The sequence below is a fragment of the Eublepharis macularius genome, chromosome 2 (genome assembly GCF_028583425.1).
Source record: "Eublepharis macularius isolate TG4126 chromosome 2, MPM_Emac_v1.0, whole genome shotgun sequence".
NCBI lineage: Eukaryota > Metazoa > Chordata > Lepidosauria > Squamata > Eublepharidae > Eublepharis > Eublepharis macularius.
The window spans coordinates 84339329-84363732 of NC_072791.1; the positions used below are offsets into that span (position 1 = coordinate 84339329).

The 24404-nt window shown below is 40.2% G+C and overlaps 1 protein-coding gene across 1 annotated transcript in view; it reads right to left on the minus strand.

Moving 5' to 3' along the window:
* HSD17B12 (hydroxysteroid 17-beta dehydrogenase 12) overlaps positions 1–22784 on the minus strand; it is a 108828-nt gene extending 86044 nt beyond the window's left edge. The window contains exon 1 of the mRNA XM_054970500.1: positions 22499–22784. Coding sequence (XP_054826475.1) covers positions 22499–22775 — 277 coding nt within the window. The 5' untranslated portion in view covers positions 22776–22784. The remainder of the gene's footprint in view (positions 1–22498) is intronic.
* Positions 22785–24404: the final 1620 nt, after the last annotated feature.

Consider the following 24404-nt stretch of genomic DNA (forward strand, 5'->3'; position numbering starts at 1 on the left):
AATCTTGTTGGTCTTTAAGGCACTATTGGACACAAACTTTGCTCTTCTACTGCAGATCAACACAACTACCTGCCTGAAATGATCATAACAACAAGCTCAGTTTATGCCCATTACAAACCAGACATTTGTTTTTGTCATCTGTAGTTATACTGGTTGAAAATCTCTCCAAAGGAACGTCCAATGATCGTTATTAAAAGTACTCTCCTTTAGCATCTTTCTTTACTATCACCCTGTAGGGCAGGACACAATACAATTATTATTATAACTTACTGAAAGCTACCCATACGTTTAATTGCTGGTCTCCCTAGTGAAAGTCCAATAGGATCCACAATATTATATGAGTTTTGCAGAGTATCTAAGTCATACTCTGTGCTCTGGACAAAACATCTTTTACTGAGTTCTAATACAGTTCAAAGTAAATCTTCTCCTCGGGAAATGTTGAAGTACACAGGGAGAAAATCTAGATTACAAATTATGCCAAAGCATTTGAATCCATTTCCCCTCCCCAATCCTTATGCTCTAGAATAGTTCATCCATGTAGACAATAAACAGATACGTAAGCAGCTGCGTAATAAAAAAAGATGAAGTGCATGACGCTAAAGATCTGTGAACGAAGGAATTTAACACATGAATTGAAACCTGAAGTAACCTTTTCCACACACTGTGAGGTGTAAAACAGGGAAAGCGGTAGATGGAAAAATGTGGGGCCTGACACATTTACAAAAACTGATGGCCTGTCACCTAGACACTGATGAATATTTTCACAAGATAAAAATGGCAACCTACAGTCTAAAAATAGAACAGTGTGCTGCAGACCTGTCTGGCTCAGCTACACTACTAGAATATCAACACAATTCCCTGCTGATATACTACTACCACTCTTTCACAATGAAGGAGAAACAAAATGCAGTTTGAAATATTCTATATGCAGAGAGAGGACTGTATATATGGATTTAGATTGTGGAAAGTCAGATGGGCATTTAGTTTACTTGGAAATTTCTTTCAGCTAACATTAATCAGAAACAGCCACTAGAGAAAAAGAAAATTCTTAGCTAAAATGCAGCAGCTGTATTCCTCTGGGATAGTCATCTTAAAATATTTAAGTTCATAAGCATGTTTCAAGATGTCACTGGTCACGTTCTCATTTCTTCTCATATTTTACACCATAGTTTATTCTGAAGTATAGAAGCACAAAAAATACTGAGATTAAATCTGCCTGTAAAAAGCACTTATAACGATCAAAATCTGTTCTCAAATATATTGTATTAAGCTTATATGATACAATCTTGTCCATATAACAATGCTATAAACACAACCTCTCAATTGCTTACATGCATGCACACATAATACTTTTGCTATGCAGAAATTAAAAAAGCAATATTTTGCAAATTACATTTCCAACAACTAGCATACTGAGCAGCCTGCTTCTAAGATATCCTCCACATTTATGTACTATATAAACAGTGGGACAAAAATACAGAAACACTGCGTACCAAGGCACCTAAATAAGCTAAGCATGGGAACTGGCATGCTTAGCTCTGACAGGGTTCTGTCAGAGGCTATAATTTACTGGTGGGGTCCCTAAATATTGACTGACCCTGATAGCTACCCAAAATCTTAAGTTGCCAACTATACCTTTTCCGCCAAGGGGAAAAGGCAGAGTCTAGCCTGCAACATTGATCTAAGCTCTGAAGTATTCAAAGTACCTCCAGAGCCCAACAAAACTGAAGTAGCAAGCAGTCCTTACTCAGGACATTTCATATACCTTCTTGGGAATCTCAAAAAGCAGTAAGGTAGCTTTCTACAGCCCAAAGTTATATATGAATTTGGGTTATCTATGATCTGATTCCTAATGCATACTGTCACTTCAAAAAATAATCAGATATGGGTGGAAGAACAAAGCTCAGAATTTTGTTTTAAACTCCCTCTCACTAAGGTCTATGAAGATCACCCTCCCCCTATGCAGGGGGTGGAGGTGGTGGTAGAGAAATCAGTCCTCAATCTATATCTGGTCCCTACGGCTATTTTTAAAGACTAAATTACATTGCAGGGAAATACCCTGTATAAACTGGTGCTGATTCTCTCCAAAGACAGTGGTTGGCCTGTGTGCTAGCCTCTTGATATACATTCTTTACATGATTGTTCCATTTTTCTCAACAAACACGCAAATCTCTTGTGCTCCTAAAAGCAGCATTCATGTGCCAGGCCAAGTCAAAAAGTCCTGGTCTCATATCAGGACACAGAAATAGCGGATTCAAAACTATTGCTGAACTATGATCTAGCACAAGCTCAAAATGGCTTCTTAGCAGGAGCCATTTTAGGAATCCAGAATATGAAACATATCCCTAACAGCCACTATCACAGAATATGCTTCTTTATGGTTTCTTAACTAAATTCATTGACTAGTGAAACAGACATTGACAGAGACCATAATCATGAGAAGAATGGCGATAAAGAATAGGCACAGAACAGACACAGAAGGGAGAGTGTGTTCTCTTATACAATCTCAGATTCCATTCTGAAAGTTACTCTCCCACACAGCTTGTGACGATTTAGCATTATCCATTTGGATATCTTTCTGAAATCTCAGACACCAGAAAGAAATTTCTAGTAATTCTGCAGTTCAGTTCTTCTAGCACTTAGTTCTCAGTTCACTAAGATGACATTACTTCAACCATAGAGCCTTACAAAATAGGATTTGATAACTTTAAAGATAGAATTTAATGAACAGGGGATTCCATCCCCACCCCTACACTCTGCAGCTTGGATTTTAAAAGTTTCTCTGTGTAATTGTGTAATTTTTCCTTTGGCAAGCCTAGTCAGTAGGCTTTCCCTCTACCCAGCTCCTATCATTAATGATTAACTACTGAGGCTAGTTATTCTTCTTAGGATTCTCAATGTTTCAGCTGGACACTGTGACATCAGTTTTCAGAGCAAACATATTAGCTAAACATCTCTCATTGGCTCCTGGCACTAGGACGCAGCACTGTCTCTCTGTGCCCTGTGTCATCTGAGGCTTTCCAAATAAGCCTCAACAACCAACAAGAAAGCAGACCAAGCATGTAATTCTGATTTCATCTATATGTTGGCCTATACTCCACTGTCTAACAATAGCATGATATAAGTCTAGTAAAAGACTTAACTTAAGGGGGAACTTAAGGGGGGAATAGCACAGTTTTTCTACTAATGGTAAGACTGCATTCCTAGCTTGTATTTACTAAAACAAAGTGCAGCACTGTATCCATACACAACCAAGTCTGGTGGCACTTTAAATAATAAAAGTATTGGGGCTGCTTGACTTATGCAAGCTGCAACCTGTAGTGAACATAATTTTATTCTCAACTTATACAGAAGTAAAGTTTTCCCAAATTTTAAAACACAGTCATGCATAAAATGGTATTATGTAACTATCTTCAAGAGCCATTTTTTATGCTCAGTTATCAGGTAAAACCTGTATCTAGGGATCAAGGTGCATGCTACTTTTCTTCAGTAAGGAAAGACTCCCCACCCCCTTTGCAAATGGAATCTACAAAGCTACTTTATCGAGGGAAACATGGAGAGAAAGAGGCTCTTTAAATCTTTTTTTTTTTTAATGTTTCTTTAAAAAGCCACCATCAAGCTGCTTTTCTGCAGAAAGATAAAAGCAGTTGGTGTTTTTTTTCAGCAAGGAAACAGCAGGAAAGGAAAATAGGGTTAAAGAGTTCTTTCATCACACGGTTCCTGTCCTTATATACTCCTGGTGACTGCATTTGCAAAGAAGGTGGGGAGTCTTGGTCTAACTCTTTATTATTTTGTTTAGAAATGAGAAGAGACGATGCTGGCCAGTCTCTGGGTGCCTAACTCACCAATATTGGCTGTGGAAGAGAGGTGCTTACAGGTGCAAGGTGGCAAAAAGGAAAAACATTTCCACAGGGCCCAGCAGAGCTCCGGCAACAGGTGTAGTGTCTAACAGTGAAGCTGCTTTTTCATATAGTTCTCCTTTTCTTCTCTTTCCTTGCCTTGCCTTTGTAAGGGGACCCAGACTCCACCTTGCAACCAGAGCCTGGATGATATGAAGACTGACTGGCTGGGATGGTGAAAGCTGCAGGCACCAGTTGCACAGCTACAGAGGAATATGTAGGGAAATATCCCATGCTTTTAAAAAAGTCTGTAACCCTTTCCCAGACCAAGATAAGGGAAAATGTGCATGCAGTTTTTCTCCTAGCAAGAGCCAGAGTAATAGAAGCTACAAGACAACTCAGGATCTGGCTCTTATCTCAAATCCTTACAGACAGAATTCATTGCTGTATGCCATTCCGTAACACACTAATTTACTTCTATCCTTCCTATTTGCTTTCTTTCCTCTTTAACGTCACTGTCAACTAGTAAGAGCGCTAAGCAGAAAAATCTGAGTGAAATTATATTACTTTGGAATGCTCCATCTGTCTGCAATGGGACATCGGCTTCAGAAATAGTTTTTTGGGGAGATAACAGACCTATTATTTATCTAATTCTGAAGTGGCCCCAAAGTGGCATTCAGATTCTTAAATCAAAGAATCGGGACCACATCAGAACAAATTATATCTTTCTGCAAACTTGGGGCAACCTCAGGCGTATGGAAAAATCTAGAAAGTACAAAATGTGCATTGGGGAGGTTTACCCCCCGCATACATAAATAAAAAGTGCAAACAAAAAATTATTTCTGCATGTGTCAGAAAACCCACCTTCTCCTCCTTCAGCCAGCACTGCACCAACCAAGCCTGCCCTGGGGAAGAGCCCCACTGACCAACCAACACCAGCAACTGACAGCAACACCACCACCACCCTGCAAAATGTTAAGGAAGGGCAGGGAGAAGGCTCTTTTGGAGGGCAGCCAAAGAGGAAGACTGTTTGGGAGGGAGAGGAGACAAAAAACAAAGGTGTTTGACAGGCTAGGGAGGGAGGAAGCTGAGACAAACAGGAAGGGTTTGGCGGAGGGGAGGCCAAAAAACAAGGGTGTTTAGCAGACAGGAATGGAGGGGGCATCCCCCTGAGATTTTCATGCCTCCTCATCTCAGTATATATTCTTAAATCATGATTTGCAGTCCTCCATGATGTGACTTAGATATGTGAAAGAATACAGACAGAACATGTGAAGAATGCCTTTTACACACAAACACTAAGTGATAAGATTTAAACCTCTGTCATTATAAAAACATGCAATTAAGTTCCCATTTTATAGTTGAATAATGTATACCTGGTATCATGCTGACCTCTGGTCCTACCATATTTTCATCCTCCTCTGCCTGAACTTCTCAGATCCTCAGTTTGTGAAGCAACACAGAATGATACACTTCCACTTATATTATTGCCATTCCCTCAATTTTAGAGGTCTCTCACAGCACAATAGCATGCATACATACTCCAAATTTGTATGTTCAATTTGATTTACCCACATGAATAAAGTTACTGCCACAATCTACTTCTCATCTCTTTCACACTAGGCACTGTGGTAGTACAATCACATGTACGGATAATTCCATAGTGATGAGGAAGAACCCACTTCCTCTCTCCCATCTGCAAACCTCACTCCTATGGAGAAATACCCATACAATACAAGCAGCAGTGTTCAATTACTGCTCTTGAAAAACACAAAGGAGTCTAATGGCACCTGAAGAAAATCAACTAATCAACATAAAACTTCAAAATACTTTTATTACTATAATAGTACATTCCAAGTAAAGGGTTGATGCTGGTATGATGTTCCCTCTTCTTTGTCCTTAAACAGCAGAAATGGTACCAGATGCATTTTTAAAACGTGAAAATATTTTAGAGGGAAACGGTCAGGTGAAATTAGGAGTTGAACATTTCTGAGGTAATTCTACATAGAAATCTCTGAGTTAAAATCAGTACAAGCACATACTTTAGTTCTTATACTTTTCAGGGATACTTACAGTCTTACATTTTAGAGGCTTTTGTTCCAGTGTTTCCCCAAACTCTAGTACACTTTATTTTGGTCTTCGCTTTCTCTTTTGGGTTTAAGAATGCTGGTATCCACTTCTTAGTACCCCAAACCCCTTCTCTTCAAACACCACTGCTTTCCTTTAGTTTTAACTGAAACCTAAGGTCTCCAAAAAGAAGTTTCCAACCACACCCGACCAGGGATCTCTTCACTCTCCAGAGCTCCCTGTTTAATTGGGAAGGAAAAGTCTCCTCTCATTAGATCTATCCCCTTTTCCTTGGCCTGTTTGAGTCTGCATCTACTTCTCAAACTTCCTTGCCAACTTTCCCCCAGTTTTCCTGTCGGTGTTAAACCTCAGTTAGGACTCAAACTGTCCACACTCAATTCCTCTCAGGTAGGACTGAAAAATAGACCCACCTCTTTCCAACTCATGCTACCCAATCAGATTCCTTGAAGTAGCCTGTCACTCAAATCTCTGTGTCTGTGAGGGATTAACCCTTAAAAGTCCTTCAGCTGTTTGAACATCACTTCCAGGCTTTTAAAAAGCGTAGTCCATCACGACTGGCTCCTAGACTTGAATCTTTGTCCAGGCCTGCTGATATAGATGGTGAAATGGTTTTTTAGATATTATTGTGTCTGGTACATCAATGACAAAACACCTTTCCCAAGGGAAAACTCCTCAAATATAGCTTTTTAAAAAACCACCACCAAGCTTCCTCAAATATTTCAGTTGCAATTTATCTGATGTACTTATCCCCCTGGAAGTAGTGTCAAGATACTACACAGGCATCACCATACTATGTTCAGCATCCTAAGTCTTTCTCTCTTCAGACAGAAGCACATGAATTAGACACAGTCCTTGTCATATGACACAGTCATTCCCTTTAGGCTCATCACATCCAGTCACCATTCATGCATTTGAGTCCCACTGCTCACTGATATTGCCACATTCACGCCAGTAACCTAAGAACATGAATGGTGTCCTCTGGAATTCATTAATGAAGTCATTTCATTATGCCTGTTTACACTGTTGTCAAGTATAAAGTAGGGGAGAAGACAGTTTCAATTATTAAGGAAGGCAAGTCTGACACTTAAAACATGCACACAAGCAGGCAACAAATAAAAGCTGCCTTATTCAGAAGTCAGTTAAGCCCAGAATCTCAATCATGACCCACTCCTAAAAATGTTAGAGCCATTACACACATTACAGCAAAGAGATAACCTATATTCCTACAGTAATTCATCTGTGTCCTTTCTGTGAAGTACACATGCATACATGACTGAGAATAGTGGAAAAGTGATGGTAGAAGCCTCAGCCAAGCACAGCTACTGAAGAAGTAGTTGCCACATGTTCTTAGAAGTGTGCACAACAAAAAAGATACAGTGAATCCATGAGACAAGCAATCTTTAAACTGCCTTCTTCTGGCTACTCCAGCCCACTGAACATATGCATCAGACTAAAGGTGCCTTTAGGAATTTAAAAATAATGACAAGAGGCATAGGAAAGAACATGTAATCTGTGTGCCTATGACATGTACATGTCACATATACAATCACATCTACATATAAACTACATTTCTTAGAAAGTGCTTTTCATGTACTAACTTTGTATTGTGTCAAATAACCCCTAGTTAAGTGATGGGAGACTATAACCAAAGATCCCAATTTTCATGAAGCTGCTCATTTTGGAGAGGTGGCTCCCCGTCACCTGTCTAAAAGGAGGGTGCCTACCTCTTCTTTCAGTTACTAATCTTCTGCAGAGGCTAAAAAGAAACTGAAAGAGTTCTGGGGGCATAAGTGGTGGTTGGTGGTGGGGGTGATTATGGAAAACAGGACTCTTATAGACCAGAGGGAGACGTGCAGATAGACTAGACTGAGATTAGGTTGCCAACAGCCTTGAGAAAAGAAGTTTCTGGGCAGCTGAAGCTTTCTGGGACATGGAAGAACCAGCACTTAAAAACAGGGTTGCCAACTCCAAGTTGGGAAATTCCTGGAGATTTGGAGGTGAAGCCTCAGCAGGATATGCCATAAAGTCCACTCTCCACAGGAGTCGGTTTCTCAAAGGGAGCTGATCTCTGTAGACTGGAGATCAGTTGCAATTCTGGAAGATCTCCCAGCACCTTTTGGTGTCAGTGTGACACTCTGAGCAAAGTAAGTTTCTTAGTTCATGAAACGTGACGGTAAACCAGCTAACTAACAAGACCAACAAAGAATATATGCAACATCTTTCCCCCACTAGGGATCACTAACACATGTATTCAAGAGGAAGGCCCTAGCACACAGCAATTCTATCAGGTGAGCCTGAATTTGAATATTTCATAGCTCAAGGCTTTTTTTTTTTAAAGGGGATTGGTTACATCCCTTAAGACTGAAATGTTGAAAAGAATTATCTATAAAGAGGAGTGTGCATAAAAAGTATTCTCTTTTATAAGAGTGGCCAGTTCTTCAAGGAGGCCTACCCAAACCCCAAGTATCTCTAAAATAATCTTCAAGAGAGCTGTGATAGTAGTTTAAACAGGAAACTAGTAAAAAAGAAAAACAGGGCATAGCAGATTCTTATTATACCATGTGGGGAAATACTCCTTTTGCATTAATGTATCTCTATTAGAGAGATACAGTATGAAAATATACAAGTATCGGTATTCACTGTTGAGATGAACCATTTGATGATCTATAATTGCAGAGAAAGGAGTAGTTTGAAAGGAATGTTACAGTTATGTACATAAAAATACTGAAGTCATTTCACAGGTCAGCCAACAGAGGATGCTATGTAACAATACATTGAGAGCTTCTTTCTACAGCAAAAACACAACTCAAAGGGAGAGAATTTCAAACCAAAATGTTTTGCTAACAGATGATAGTGTAAAAGTTTCCTTATTAGGCTGGTCAGTACTCTCTGAAGAAATGCTTAAAGAGTTTAGGTGAACTGTAAAGATAACGTCTTGATTTACATAGCCTAAATTTTACCTCTAATACCAAAGAGTAAGCTCCTAAGAGCTACATTTAATATCTTTATAATAACATATTACAGATTGCTTCCGTAGAAAAATGTCCAACTATACATTTCATACTCATGCCCAACAATTCCAACAAAGGTCTCTAGCCTTTGACCATTAGGGTCACTTCCCTTTACATTCTCAAAGCCAGAATCAAGAAATTGAACATCAAAACTAGTTATATGCCTTTGACTCAAACTTCTAAATCACTTCTGCCCTGGACAAAACTCTTGCAAAATGTTTGAGGTTTCATAGGCAGCCCAGTTAAGTGAATGGGGTAAACTAAAGTCTACCATTCAGTCTTGCCTTTTCATCTCATAGGAAAGGAATGGGCAGGAGCCATCTTCCAGAGCTGGGTTTGGATCTGAAGAGGTTACAATGGGCTGAAGTTTCCTTTCTCGCTTTTCACAGCCCTTTCACACAGCTCCAGTGTATAGCAAAGCCTTTGCCCTGCCACCAGCTCTGTCTTTTTAAACTACCCTTCCTGGCTAACATTGCATCTCTCGACACATGTGCTTCATATGTCTTGTGTAGAGAGACTCATAGTGTGAAGCTTCAGAACCCAATGAGGCTCGATATGAAAAAGCAAAGAAGTGGGAAATCTTCCAGATCATGAATTTTAGGCCTGTACTGTACTTCCTGTATAGTAGTGATCCATAGCATGGCGCCCACCAATTCATTTCCTGGCACCAGCTTCCTCCTTCTACAAAGCAAATAGCTAACACCTGCCTTGCCACCAGCTCACTGAAACGGGGAACTTCAGAAGAGCCAAGAAAAAAATACCTTCCTATCTAACAGGACATTTGACTTTAAATCTTCAACATTCTGAACAGACAGATATGGAAGCATTGCAATTGTGTAATCCAATACTAACTTCACCCTATACCCACTAAAGTGAGCAGAGCATCTTGGAATGTTAAGGTGCCCTAAAATCACTACCTGAAAGATCTCTCCCTCTTTAGTCATTTTAGAATGTCCTTCTTGATTTAAGCGTTCTAGAAGACTTGAAATCTTGCACATCATGCTGTGTTATTTTGATTGGTCTTAGCAAACAGCTATACTTGGCTTACTAGGTGTCTGTATTGGAATAATAAGGCTTTAAATTTTTTTTGTAAGTATTACTGTATAAGCACCTTTGATACTCTTTAACAGCTGAAGAATTCTAAGCTTTGGGTATCCCTTTCTTAATTAATAGGTGGCTGTTGTTAGTCTTTGCATAGGTTTTAGAACTTAGTTAACTACAAGAGGGCATTTATTATGGGTTTTCTGGGAAAATCTGAATTTGAAATTATAAAATCCAATTTTAAATAAATTATTTTAATATTTAAACGTTAGCTAAAGAAGACAAATATACTAGATACAAACAATGGGAGTTTGTCCATGTTTTGCACCTTAAATTTAGCCCATATCTAACATGACTGATTTGTAGCACAACAGCCTCAATGACTACAGATAAACAGACTAACATGCATATGTAGGGTAAAAAGTTCTCCACAGAATAATTTCTGCCTAACATCACTGCAAGTGGGTCAACTCATCAAGTGAAGGGATTCAGTTGTGCAGATTCAGTGATCTGCCCATCCCCGAAGATTATACTAGGTTTGAGCTAAATGCAAGTCAATGGGAGCTGCTTAATTGCACACAGAACTTTGTCTACTTTTTGTCTGGGCTTCGGGCCTGAGTTCTAGATCTTGGGTTCAGGACAAACTGAAAGGGGGGATCAATATTACTCTTAAATACTTGTTTCTAGTTTCATAACCTTTGCTTCTAATCTGTTTTAACTGCAAGGACTGCAGATAATCTGATCCTTACACAGAGTACAGGATGCAAGGAGGGGTATATGGAATGATATTTCTGGACTCCATGAATCTTCTAGACACTATTTCCTATAATATAAACCGACATAAGGATGGAATGCCAGTCAACAACTACAGTCAATTGCTATCAAGTATTGCTTTTAAAAATATTCCAGGGGACCAAGAATACTATGGTAATAATAGCAGCTTACCTTTCTGTTTAAATTCATTATGGTACCATTTGTTAGTGAGGCTACAATTGAGGACCAACTGCCCCCTGACCCCCAGTAGATAGGAACAGACAAAGCAGCATAGCAAACATTCTCCTACTGGCTGTAACTGCAAATATCTCCCAAAAAGAAAAAAATTAGCCAGCCACCTATTAAGCACGATTGTTTAAAAAATAGATTTAAAAGCAACTAATAAACAAGAATGGAACTGTATGCTAGTTTCTCTCAAACTGAATCAGGACCAAAAGTGGATCACACCTCTCTCAGAGCTGGGTCACAAAGCAGGAGAAGAGGAAGTAGAACCGGATGAGCAGTGAAAGGAGGTTCTGCCAGTTTGATGACAAATGTCATCTGCATAATGGGTGAAACAGTCTTGGAATGTACCCTGCGGCTGAACGCTGTATCATAAAAAAATAAACATGAAATATATAAACTTTCAGTGCTAACTTATATAAAATTTCTGTTTTTTATGTTGGGGAAGGTAAAAGTAGCATGGAGTTCTTTCACAAATGGTCCTGAAAACTCAAGCTGAGAAGTCTGACCCATTCAAAAGTTTCAGAACTACTGCTGTAAAGTGACCCTGGCATTCCAGTGTAAGTCTGAGAAGAACTCCAGAGATTCATTCACATTTATACTAACTTACTTAGCATAGTCAAATTATAATTCAGTACATTTTTTAAAAAGTAGTATGTTAATTGCTATGAAATAATGCTATATGTATCAAATCTGTTGCTTACTGAAGTATCATTTTTTGTTCTAAAATTGGCTGGAGATACAAAATTTCCAGAAATTTTGAAGCCATAGAAATAAATCTTTTGTTTCTTGCCCTGCTGGAAAACAAACAGAAATGAAATATATGCATCATTCATAACTTGGTGGAGAGTGCCCTCAAGTCATAGGTGACTTATAGCAATCCCCGGCAGGGTTTTCATGGCAAGAGACTAACAGAGGTGGTTTGCCACTGCCTGCCTCGGCAACCCTGTCCTTCTTTGGAGGTCTCCCATCCAATTACTAATCAAGGCCGACCCTGATTAGCTTCTGAGATCTGACAAGATCAGGCTCACCTGGGCTATCCAGGTCAGGGCCATTTATAACTTATGCACATAATCTATTTTGCATGTTTATTGAAAATATAATGCCTTAAGTTTTCTAAAAATAAAAGTACAAATATAGTATGTATAAAAGAGCTATAAACTGACGCATCCTTCACTACCTTAGTGCATACATCTTAGTTTTTGCCATAGGATATGGAAAAAATAAGCTGAAAGCACATTCTTTAACAGTTAAAAGGATTTTTTTAGACCTCCTTCCAAAAATCCCATTATAAGCATAAAGCCAAGCTAAAAGCACACAGTTTCATATGGTAGCCTAGCTCTAGTGTCAATTTCTTACTTCTGAGATAACCTCCAGGTCAGCTAGGTCTCAAGGTGGGTGAAAAGAGTCACTGTGCAAAGTATAAACATCCTCTTGTTTTGGTTATTATGATTAAGATTTAACCTTGTATGAGCTTATTCCCGGAAGTATAACAAAAGTATGGTTCCAGCTTTTGAAATGTTTGTATGATTCACCTGTCACTCAAGCTTGTCGGGTGCCATACATTCCGGGAAATGCTTCATTCTGAAGGGATGTTTGTATTAACCTTTTTGATCTTTTATTCTGTAAACAATTAGTGCTAAGGTATATAAGGTTCTCTGATGTAATTGGTCTTTACACGTATGAGCCTGGAAGAGGTAATATGCATCTGGGCTTTACTTAAATAATAAAATCCATTTTTCTTTGTATATAATCACTGTTTTGGTGTCTTAATTCTTTGTAAGGTTATTGGCTGAAGGGGGGGGCGTGTTGAATTGGTATGCAGAGTACTCTAAAATAAATCCCCCTTCAGTAATGAAGAAAACAAAGAGTATGATTTTGACAGAAATGGTCTCTTACCTTTATCATAAAAAGGTGCAACATATACAGTTTATACCCAAATAAAACTAAAAGCATTCAACTATTTGATGAGGTATTGTGGAACTGGATACACCATAACTTTTCTTTGGTTCCAAACCATCATCTGCAGATGACAGAACATTTTATGAACAACACTAAACCAATATAGTCAAAACAAAACAATTAAGCAATATTTAAATAAGGAATGATACATAAAATCTGAGCCATACTGACTGACAACCATGTAAAATTACTTTCACTAGTTTTACAGCACAATCCCATGTAGAGCTATTCCATTCTACCGATTTCAGTGGGCTTAGACTGTAAGAACTTGACAGGATTGCGCTGTTTGTACCTTATGAGGCAGGAGCCAGTATCAATACACAAAATGTTTTCATCACCTTCTCTTCTCAACCCCTACAATCTTCTAACTGTCATCCATCCCTGCTTTCTTCCCTTTCCCACCTCCTTAAGCCTTCAATTCCCCTACCTTCAAGCTTCTTCACTTGCCCCAATATTTTCATGTTCTAAAACAAAAATTAAAGCCATTAGTTCTTTCTCCCAGAAAATAAGTGAGGAAAAAAACTTGTTACACTGACTTATTTAAGGCAACAACCAGTAGATCTCACACTAAAAGATAATCCAGAATCCAAAAAGCTATGAAGCATCCTTACCAAAATGTAGGCTAAAACTCTGGCCACACTACCAGACTGGCTCTCAACCCATGCACTGTCCCAAAGAACAGCTCAATAGTGGGGAACCTGACAAAAAGGGAAAGCATTCTTTTCTATAAGATGAATAAAGCAAAGCATAGTGTGTGTCTGAAGCAGTTCACTTGCTGGATTCATAAAGCATGCTAAGCTGGAGCCAGGTGAAATGGTAATGGTATTTTGGTTCGTTGTTTTAAAGCTGAATACCCAGATATGGCCTTATAAGGATCAACTTGAAACACTTTGGCTGGCAATCCATAGTTTGTCACGTGTCTTAACTTCTTTTTTGACGTTTCTTATAGTTCTACAATTACATGGTTTATTTTCCTGTGTTTCGCATACTTTTTATGGTATACTGAATATAGTTTACAATCATACTTTTGTCACATTTTTTATACTGGGGGATCCAGGTGGTGTTCTCATTTTGTAGTTTACAATACAGATCCTTTTTGTGTACTTTGTTTTTGTATTGCTTGAGGGTGTTTCTTCTTGTTTTCTCGGCCATGATCAATCTCACAAAGGCTCTTGTTTTGTGGCTCATGGGTTCTGCCATCCACCTTGGATGGCCATACCCATATATTTACAGTCCTGCCTGATCTTCAGAATGTTCTGGAAGTTTTGTTCACCAGCATCAATGGCTGTGTTAATGGGAGACTGGTCTGAAATGAGAGGATAGAGCACCATATCAATACTGTAGGGGTGCTCTTTCATTATTTTGACAGACTTTACCCTTTTTGGGGAAACTGAAGTTTACTGACTGAAAAAGAATGCAACTTCATAGAGTGTATACTCATTTGAAAGATACAGTGGCTTAGTTCAGAAGGTAAAATAATGGTTTAAACAAACTATGTTAAGTGTGACCATTCAAATGCAGGCAACTCCTATGGGCAACTAACTACGGTTAGTTGGACACATCAAACCAAAACCTCAAACAATGGTTTGACATTGGCTTATTGACCAAAGTTAGTTAAAACAATATTTTTGTGTGACATATGAGCATAAGTACCCTAACTTGTTTCCCATTGTTATCTTTACCACAAAGCAGTTTATGCCTCTGAAGAGGAAAGAATGATGATCTAAGCAGAATCCCTGTTTCACAAGCTAATCATAGTTAAAACAAGACCAGGATTTTGTATATCTGAACAAAACCAGTGGATATCATCTTCAGTTATAGCTCATCCAGAAAAAACTGCATCATCCACCCACTTTATTATATATACTAGACTCAGATACTTTTATTCACTGAAAAGTTAAAAAGCTCTTATCAAAGAAATGGCTCTACTATTCTAGGCTACTTCCAAGGGAGCAACACTTAAGTTCTCAAGTTCTCTCAGACTAGGCCCTGTCTCCAATGCTGATGCAATGCTATAGCAATGACAGCAGCTCACCTCAAGCAGGTCTCATGAGAGGTGGCACAAAGTTTCTGAACATACACTACCACTAACCTCCCTGCTATTTAACTGCTATAGTTTGGGATGCCACCTAACTCTGGAATTAGTCACAGCTCTCCTAAGCAGTTATTAAACAGCAATTAGTACAATAATCTCTCAGTAGAATCGGGAAACACCTCTCTAGGCTTATGTTGTACACAAGAATGAGCATTATGGTGGTCAGAACTTCAACAGCACACCAAGGATGAAACCAAACATTGCATATTGCAAACATTGGTCCACTCAGAACACTTACATATTCTTCACTTCATGACATAAACACTGCACTTAATCATCTACTCCGTCATGGAAATGCACACAACATGAAGACAGAAATCCCAATAACCAAGCACAGACTGCTGCACCTCCTACCATCAACATCACACCCGTGCTGTGAACCTTCCTTGCTCAACAGTTTTTAGCAGCATCTTCCAACATAAGGAGCCCACTGCTGAAAAGGGAAACATTTCTGGAGATAATGCGGAACACTGATGTTGGCACAATGTCATGTTCTGTGACATTTACTAAACTTAATCATAATGGGGACTATAACTTGGGATGAGAGTTCTAAAATTTGTGGGTTCCCAAAGGTGTGCTTTGGAAGACACTAGGTGGCATGCTTGCATTGATCATGTTTCCCTCCCTGGCTGTAAAGAAGGGATTTGAATCCTTATATGCAGTCAACCCAGAAGTCTGGAAGCCACAGAGCTCCCAGTCTGCATGCCATAGCCTTGCACAGCCCTGTTCCACTGATGAGGCAAGATACAGGGATATCATGGAGGAAATCTGGCATCAACATGTTTTAGCTGACTTCTTCCACAAGTGGCTAAAGTCAGCATCGCCATGTCACAACATGACTGATGTGTACTGAAGCTGCCACTATAGACTCCAGTGCTGTTGCAATGCTAACAGCTCCTTAAAATCAAATCTTTTAAAATGGGAAACAAGAATGATCAAAGTTGATAGTATATACTCTCACATACCTTTTAGAAGAGTCTTAAAATATATAATGCACGACACAAACTGTATTTTTAATAAGTGTATGCTGGCATGTGTCCCACTACTCAGCTCAGCAAAATCTGAAGTCTTCATCTAGACAAACAAGACTTCCCCCAACTTAAGCAGCTCTATCACCACCAGAAGAGTCACTTAAGTTAGTGGAAGGGCAGCAGTAACATTAATTCCATGATTAGTTTTTTTAAAAAACTAATGCACATATAACCCCATGCTTTTAGATATAGGAAGCTAGGATGATACTGTACAAATGCTTTACTCATTTTTTTGAAACTTTACTTTTGTTTTTAAACCAACAGGATATTATCCAGTTACAGGGTAAAAAAAGCTTTAACCTCTCCTTTGACAAATACTTATGCATATACATGGGCTGTAGAGACTGGTGCCCCATACATCCCCACCTAGACCTTTACCTGAAACAAGTTCCTGTACCTCAAGCATGAGTGATGTAACAGGGAAAATATCCATGTAATTTTTTTATTAGGGCCAATCAAAATTACATAGATATTTTGAAAGCTTTCCAGTCTTTATGAACTCTTATCAGGTGAATGTTACAAAAACAGAGAAGGAGGAAAGAGGCAGACTCTTGTGCCAGCTCTAGTGGTGTTGGATGTTGACAGGAACTTTAACTTGCTTAATTGCTGGAGGTATTAAATTCTAGCACCTGCATTCTAGGAAGAAGAAAACAATGAAGGCACATCTCAATTCAGAAAACGAAGTCCATCTAAATTCAAATGTCATTGAAAATACATTCAAGAATCACTTTTCTCATCTACTGAGGAAAAACTGGAAATCTGACTGCTACAGCAGTTACAGGAAGACAATGGAGAAAAGATGCAAGAAAGAAAAACAATGGCAGACACCGCATAGTCTTTGCTGCCTCAGAAGTTTTCAAGATAAACTGGATGCCGTAACATTTCGTGTAAAAGCACATTTTCAAAACCTTCAAGTGTTAAAGTTATGATAACTCTTATTTCCAATCTATCTGTATGGCCATGTTTACAAAAAGAATTTAGAATGATACACTGAAAAAGTATTGTTTTGTTTCAATTGGCAACATTTTGCAAGAAAGGGGGTGGAAGTAGAAAATAAACAGTGATAAGGGCTAACAAAAGGAATGTTGTAAGGGAATGTATTTGCAAAATAGATAAACTTGTAACAAACATGGCAACTAATTTTTACTTTCCTCCCCTTGATGTTCCAGTTCCCATCAATGTAAGTAAGTCCATACTGGAGAAAGTTCTACAGCTAGCAAAAGTAAGTAAAATACACTTTACACAAGTGTATGCAACAATATCTTGCATACCTATTTTAGTTCTTCAGGACTATAAAATGCACAATAAGTTTGTTAATACATAAAATTATATTATTTCTATTTATTAAAACTCAAAAGATTGAATGTCTTAGTTTTGTTCAAACAGGACAGAAAGTCATAAACTACCTAAGTTCATACAGCATAGTTCTTACCATCTAAGTAGAAAAAACCTGAAAGTAGAAAATAAATCACAAGGTATACAGAAAATCACAGAGTATATAGTAGACATGAAGTTAATTATCTGAACTTAGAAACAGCTACTAGAAAAACAAGTTAAGGCAGCCGCAAAAAATGATTTCTACAATCTCATTCTAGCCTGAAAGATGGCTTTATCTCTTGACATGGCCGACCTGGCCACCTGGATCCATGCTATGGTAACATCAAAACTATTGTAATGCACTATACATTGGTCTCCCATCTAAGTTAACTAGGAGGCTCCAATTGGTGCAAAATGCTGCAGCTTGACTGTTAGCAGGAGCAAGCAAGAGCATGAACATCACTCCCATCCTACAGTCACTCCACTGACTACCTGCTTACCATGCTCAATTCAAGGTATTGGTTATTACACACAAAGCTCTTCACGGCATTTTCCTCAGTCATCCATACAGTTTGCCATATTTACTCTTTAATTCAACATATTTTGTATTAGCATTAGTTTGCTTTAATATAAAACTTCACCAATACTATGACATCTTATTGTCACATATAAATTAAAATCAGGAGACTGACTACAGCTCCCCACCCCAGACCATAAACAGTTCTTGGGAGAATTTTGAACATCTATCATTTGCTGTTTACTTGTAAGAGAGGCTCCACGCAGTACATAATGCAGGCATTGTTGCTCCTCCTCACCCTGGAATCCAAGCCATAAACTGAAGTTATCACCAGTATTTCGGGCACTGGCAAAACTACACAGCTAAGGTACAGCCAAAGCTTCTTCAGTATGAATGTGTTAAGAAATGAAGTTCTACTGAAATAAGCAGGTAGAAGAGTGACAGCATAAATAGATCAAGATGGGTAGCCACATTAAGCTGTCTGTAGCAGTAAAAATGAGCAAGAGTCCAGTAACACCTATAAGACTAACAAAATTTGTGGTAAGGCTTTCGTGAGCCACAGCTCACTTCTTCAGATATCACTTCTTCAGAAGTGAGCTGTGTCTCACGAAAGCTCATATCCTGCCACAAATTTTGCTAGCAGAAACAGAGATATTGTAGGAAGAAAAAGGGTAATGTGCAAAAAGACTAGTTAAGTCAGGAAACAAGAAGAGATAACAGAGCCAGGAAAGCAGAGACCTGTAGCAAGGGAAAGAGTGGAAAAAATGGATCAGGGAGAAGGAGAGAAGCTTCGGTGGTACAGCATCTGCTTTTCATGCAGAAAGTCCCAGATTCAATCCTCAGCACCTTAAATTAAAAGGCTTGGGTAGATGTTATTCTTCTATCTGAGAGCCTGGAAAGCCAGTGATAGTAAGAATAGACAACCCTGACTTTACAGCTTCATGTTTCCCAAAAGAACAACCAAAATGTTCAAGAGGTTGGGGGAGGTAGGTTATAAAGCATTTGAAGACTTTTAGCTTAGAGAAAAAAAATTGGCAGGAAAGCCAGCAGAGAGATTTATAATGGTACAAGTAGGGGGACCACACAGAAGCAATGGGTATCTCATCCCTCCCCCAATATTGCCTCTTATCCTTCCCTGAAAGCTCCCACAGCCTCTCCCCTTTTCCTGCTTCCTTTTCTTCTTCCCACGCACCAATGAACCTACTTTTATCTCCCCTGCCTCTGCATTTTCAGCTCTCTCTCCTCCTAGCAGCTCTTCCTGTGAAAAGTCTGAGTTGCAGGGGCTACCAGCACAGAGCCAGTCCCTGTTGAGCAGTGGAGGCCTCTGCTAGCACCATGCAGGGCCCAATCGAGCTGTGGCTGTAGCTGCTGGGCCTAGTTCCTTCTTTCCTTCCCACCCACCAGCCAACTTATCTTTATCTGTACACCTGTCTTCAACTTACCCTCCTTCTCTAGCCTTGGCAACCTCTTCTCAGGAAAAGTCTGCCTAGGCTTCATGGTGGCCTGCATAAGGATGGGCTATGCAGTAGTCAAGCACAACTGCAAAGTGGCTGCCATTGAATGAGGCTGGGCTGAGTTGTGTGGTTGCTACTGCAGCCAGGCCAGGCTGAGTTGAGCGAGTAATGAGTTTCAAGTAGATACCACTGGGTCAGACCCCAGCAAGTCCTTCTTTCTAGGGAGGTGATGGGGAGGGAGGGCTGTTTCAGATCCCCAGTACATTCCTGTTCCCCTCCGTGGCTTTGCTTTACAGAAACCAAGGTTTAGCAAGGTTGTGGTGATTCCTAACCCCCAACATAGCCACTGCATTTTGTTCCAACAAAATGCAGATAGAGAAAAAGAGACATAATTTATATTAACACATACTCTTTACAAATACAGTAAAGATAACAATTTTGTACACTGCAAGCAGATCACAAGTAAGTTGTAAAAATTATTACAAGAACCAACTACCAAAAGGTTTAAAACCACAGTTTAGAATACATTACACCTTACTAGAATTGGGTATGCATATTTTAAGTCACCCCAATATAACCATAGTTTGTAAATGGCTCAGAATGACTAAGCTCCTTCTTCCAAAATAAACAAAATTGAGGGAATGTCCAGAAATGGTAAACATTTTAGTACACAACAATGTAAATTAACCAAGACTTCTTGTGAAATTTTTAAGTAGCAGAGGCAAATCAAAGAAAGTAAACACCTCTAAACTTCTGCAGGTCTTAAAAAGCATGCTTTGCTTCCCTATTATCCTGTTTAACTAGCGTTAATTAGCAACCTGAAGCACACATCAAGTTCTGTTTTTCTGATGTTAAAAATCATTATTTTGAACACACAAAATAATATAACTGTAGCTAGGAAAACTAACAAATAATAGTAGTCAAAAGTATAGTGTTGAACAACAAGAAGAAAAAGACACTTGGTATAAACAACTACTGTTGTTTATACCATAACTGAGCGTATGCTCCATTACACAAGAAATAGGGCTGAGCGCTACATGCCACACCACTCTCTTGTTACCCTCATATTAGCAATCCCAATCCTCTATACCATAGCAGTGGTGTCATCTAAGCCAGTGTTTCTCAACCTTTTTCCGACCGTGGCCCCCTTCCGACCTTGTTTCCTTCCTGTGCCCCCCCCCCCGTCCTACCAGTATAAAGGCAGCTATTTTATATGCCAATAAAGGTGTTGTACTTGAAGGTAGCTATTTCAATGTCTTGTTTGTAAACTGCGCTTTTTCTTCCTTATATGGAATACCCCTGCTCTTTAGCTCCCCCTAGTGGACTCAGGGTTACACTTGCAAGAAAAAACAGCACCCCACACACTGTCTTTTCTGTTTTCTTTTCTCGGTCACTTCTCTGTTTTCTTCACCACTCACTTCCCTCTGTGGCCCCTTAGTCTTGTCCCGTGGCCCCCCATTTATGCAATTTTTACCTGTGGCCCCCTTGGAATATCCTATGGCCCCAGGTTGATAACCACTGATCTAAGCTACTGTTGCCAGCACTATGGAGAAACCTCAATATAGTGCATAATGTTCTCTCAGTAGGTGGGGCTAACACCACATCCTAAAGGAGATCCGCCCAACTACCAACCAAAGGCAAAATATGGCAACAAAATATGGAAAATCCAGAGCACCCAGTGTGGCAGTTACAGGCAACTGATGCACAGTAAAACATTCCTGGCTGGTTTGCCTTACACAGGAAGCCCTTCTAATTATTGCAACACAAGCATTTCTTTACAGCAAGAAATTAACCTCTTCATTCCAGAGAAAAAGATAATTATAGTGGCTCTATTTAATGAAGCATCCATTAGAAATCAAAAGCTGTAGACTTGTATATCCCTGAATCAGAACCTATATTGAAAAAAAAGAAATTTAAAAAAAAACTGTTCTTTTACCTCTTCAGGAAAAAAAAATCAAACTAGTTACTCAAAAGCATGTGAGACATGCTTGACAATACACTGGCAATTTACAATTGTTTTAAGCCCAACAATAGTGAAGACTATTAATAACTAACAGGCAACAGAAAATCATTACACATTTGCAGGAAAATGATACTGTTCTCTTTATTTGAGCTTAGCTTGTTTTATTACTGTAGAAATATCTTACAGAATGGCTCACATAAAGGTACTATTATTTGTTAAGCAATTACATAATTGTAAATACCCATTTTCCATTAAAAAGTAAAGGCCAGTATGACTAAAATAATTCTTGAAAGGTATGCTAACAGATATTTTAAACACACTACTCTGTACTTTATTTTATTAGGCTGATCTTCTATTAGGTTTAGCTCCTCTTCACTTTCTTTACTATTGCAACTTTGTCATCCTGCAGAATCAAAATTATAAAAGGCTACAAATATGGGATAAAATTAGTCTATTTAACTCTATTCTACCAGCAAGCGATATAAAATTGGTATTCCCTTTTCCGGTGAGGACAGCTGTAGCAGCAGAAAAACAATAGTATACTAACCCCTTTCTTTATAAAAAGAAATCTGCAATTGCCATTTAATGAGTGGAAAACAGCACAAGCACTACATAACATGCTACACAATTTAGAACTAGCATACATTTTTCACTGCATTTTTGTTTAGAACAAGTATTATTATTTCCATCAACAATCGGGTGTGCTCAAAGAGACGTTACCCCAAGAAGCAGTCTTTGAAAAAGTGAGGAAGACACTTTGCTAATTTCGACTATTTGTTTTTAAAGAAAAAGGTAGCGCTACTGCCTCGTCTCATTTGCATACATGTGATTCTAAAACAGTTTGCTAAACGAGCACCGGATCTATTACCGTGACCTTGAGCACGCGTCCATCTGGCTTCCTGAGAGAAGGGGGCAAACGAGGAACCAACTTAACGGGATTGGGGGGGGGGGCCTGCAGGGCAGCACCAGGACACAACAAAAAGCGCTGGGTTTGAGAGCGAGAGCCGGGCCAGAAGGTTGGGCGAGGGCGGGCTCGCTTTTCCACAAGAAACGCCGAACAAGAGGAGTTGGCGACAGCCGAGGAAAGCCAAAGGCAGAGGAAGGGAAGCAACGGAGGCACCCAAAGACAGGAGCCGAGGCCTAGGTGGGCAAATCAGGGAGTCGTAGGAGGAACGCGGACTCACCCGCCCAGGCGCCAAGGTGCGGGCCCACAGCTTTGGGGTCGCCCACGACCCACAGCCGGATGGCGTTCACCACATGGTAGAGGATCCGCAACGCGATGTACGCGACCGTCAGCAACCCCGCCCAGTAGAAGAGGCCTGGACCGGAGAGAGCTTCGGAGGTCTCCATGGGGCCAACCGCTGCAACAACAAAAGCAGCCGAGGACGGAACGAGACTGAACTCTGCCGGCTTCCGCAGGCCCAGTCTTACCGGACAATCCCGCCCCTTCTCCATGTCCATTGGCTGTCACGTGTCTCAATCAAGTCCGTATGCGCTTTTTATTGGCTGTTATGCGGCCATGCCGTCCTTTCTTGCTCTCGCGACCCTATTAGAGGGGGGTGGTATTCAGCCGTTCGGTGTCTCTTCCGTCTTTCCCAAAGCGCCTTCGTACGCCTATGCCTGCTGGGCCCCCTGTGGGAAGGCTGGCGATTTGTCTCCTATTGGCGGAGGCTTCAGTCACTCGCAATGACGCCGCGTGATGAGTCAGGAGCGCCTGGTGGTCTACTACACGCAAGCCAAAAGCCAGTAGGTACATCAGAGCAGAGGGACGAAATCTGACTTGCAGCAGGAGACGCTCGTAGCAGGAGACGCTCGGAAAATATGCATCTCTTCTAAATATGTGGAGCTAGATAAAAAAACTAAAACAAAAATTCATAGTGAAATAGATGTTGGTAGTCTTTAAGGTACCACTTATTTTGTTACGACAGACTAATACTGCTATCGATTCATGTTCATGATTTCTATGACCTCTATTGCAAGCCATCAAAGTTGCACAGAAAATGTGGAATGGCTTTGGAGAAACCTGCCTGGAATGTCAACCCTTAGCATGGAATGATGGCCCTTGGTAGTCACATCTCTGAAACTAGAATGCCTGCCCCCCAGAGTAGAATATTGGACTCTAGCACTGGAATCATTGCTCTGGAACTGAAATGATAGCCCTCAGACTGAATAAACTGAAAAGTATCCCAAACAGCAAGACTGCCGGACACCATCTGATCTGTTGCTGCTGATTTAGATCCTGAACAGTACAGATGCAACACCCCCGTACTCCCCACCGGCAGAAGGTTGTTGCTGGGAGCAGGGACCTTCCAGGGCACCCAGTGGTGCTCCCTGCCTGCAGTGACCCGCCAAAGTGCCTGGTGCGGCCACCTGGTTGTACTCCACTCCTGCAGCAGCCCAATCTGGCCCCAGTAGGGCCGGAACAAGCTGCTGCTGGGTGCAGGTGCCTCCCAGGGCACCTGGTGCGGCCCTCCAGCAGCGGTCCCTGGCACTCCCTGAGGCAGGCAAGGGGGCGCTGTAGAGCCCGCTGCTCAGCTGGGCAGAGGGAAGGTGGGCAAATCACCACCTTCCCTCTCCCCAGTTGATCCGTGGGCAAGTGGGCACAGTGGAGCCCACTGCTCAGCTGGCCAGAGGGAAGGCGGGCAAACCACCGCCTTCCCTCTGCCCAGCTGAGCAGCAGGCACCCCCTGCTAGACCCCATTATATTAATACACAACAGGCTGTGGCGCAAGTATATCATATTGCAGTCCTTTACATAGATTTAGTTTTTCTTATGTTTTACACTGCACCATTCAAGATTAGACTTTTTATCAAATTTTGTCCATCTTCTACATCCATTCTGAGTGGAGTTTTACTGATTAGATCTTTCTATATCTGCATCTAAGAGTGACTAGCACCTCTGACCTCTCTCACCATTCATTATGAGCAGCAACCCCATCTGTTCCAGTCCGTGTCAAAGGGACTCACACTTGAATGATTTCGTAACCAGATTTACAACAGGCCTCTCTCTGCTACAGATCCCGTGCTCCTCTCCTTTTAACTTTTCCTTGTAAAGGTAAAGGTTAAATGATTATGCTCTCCATATGCATC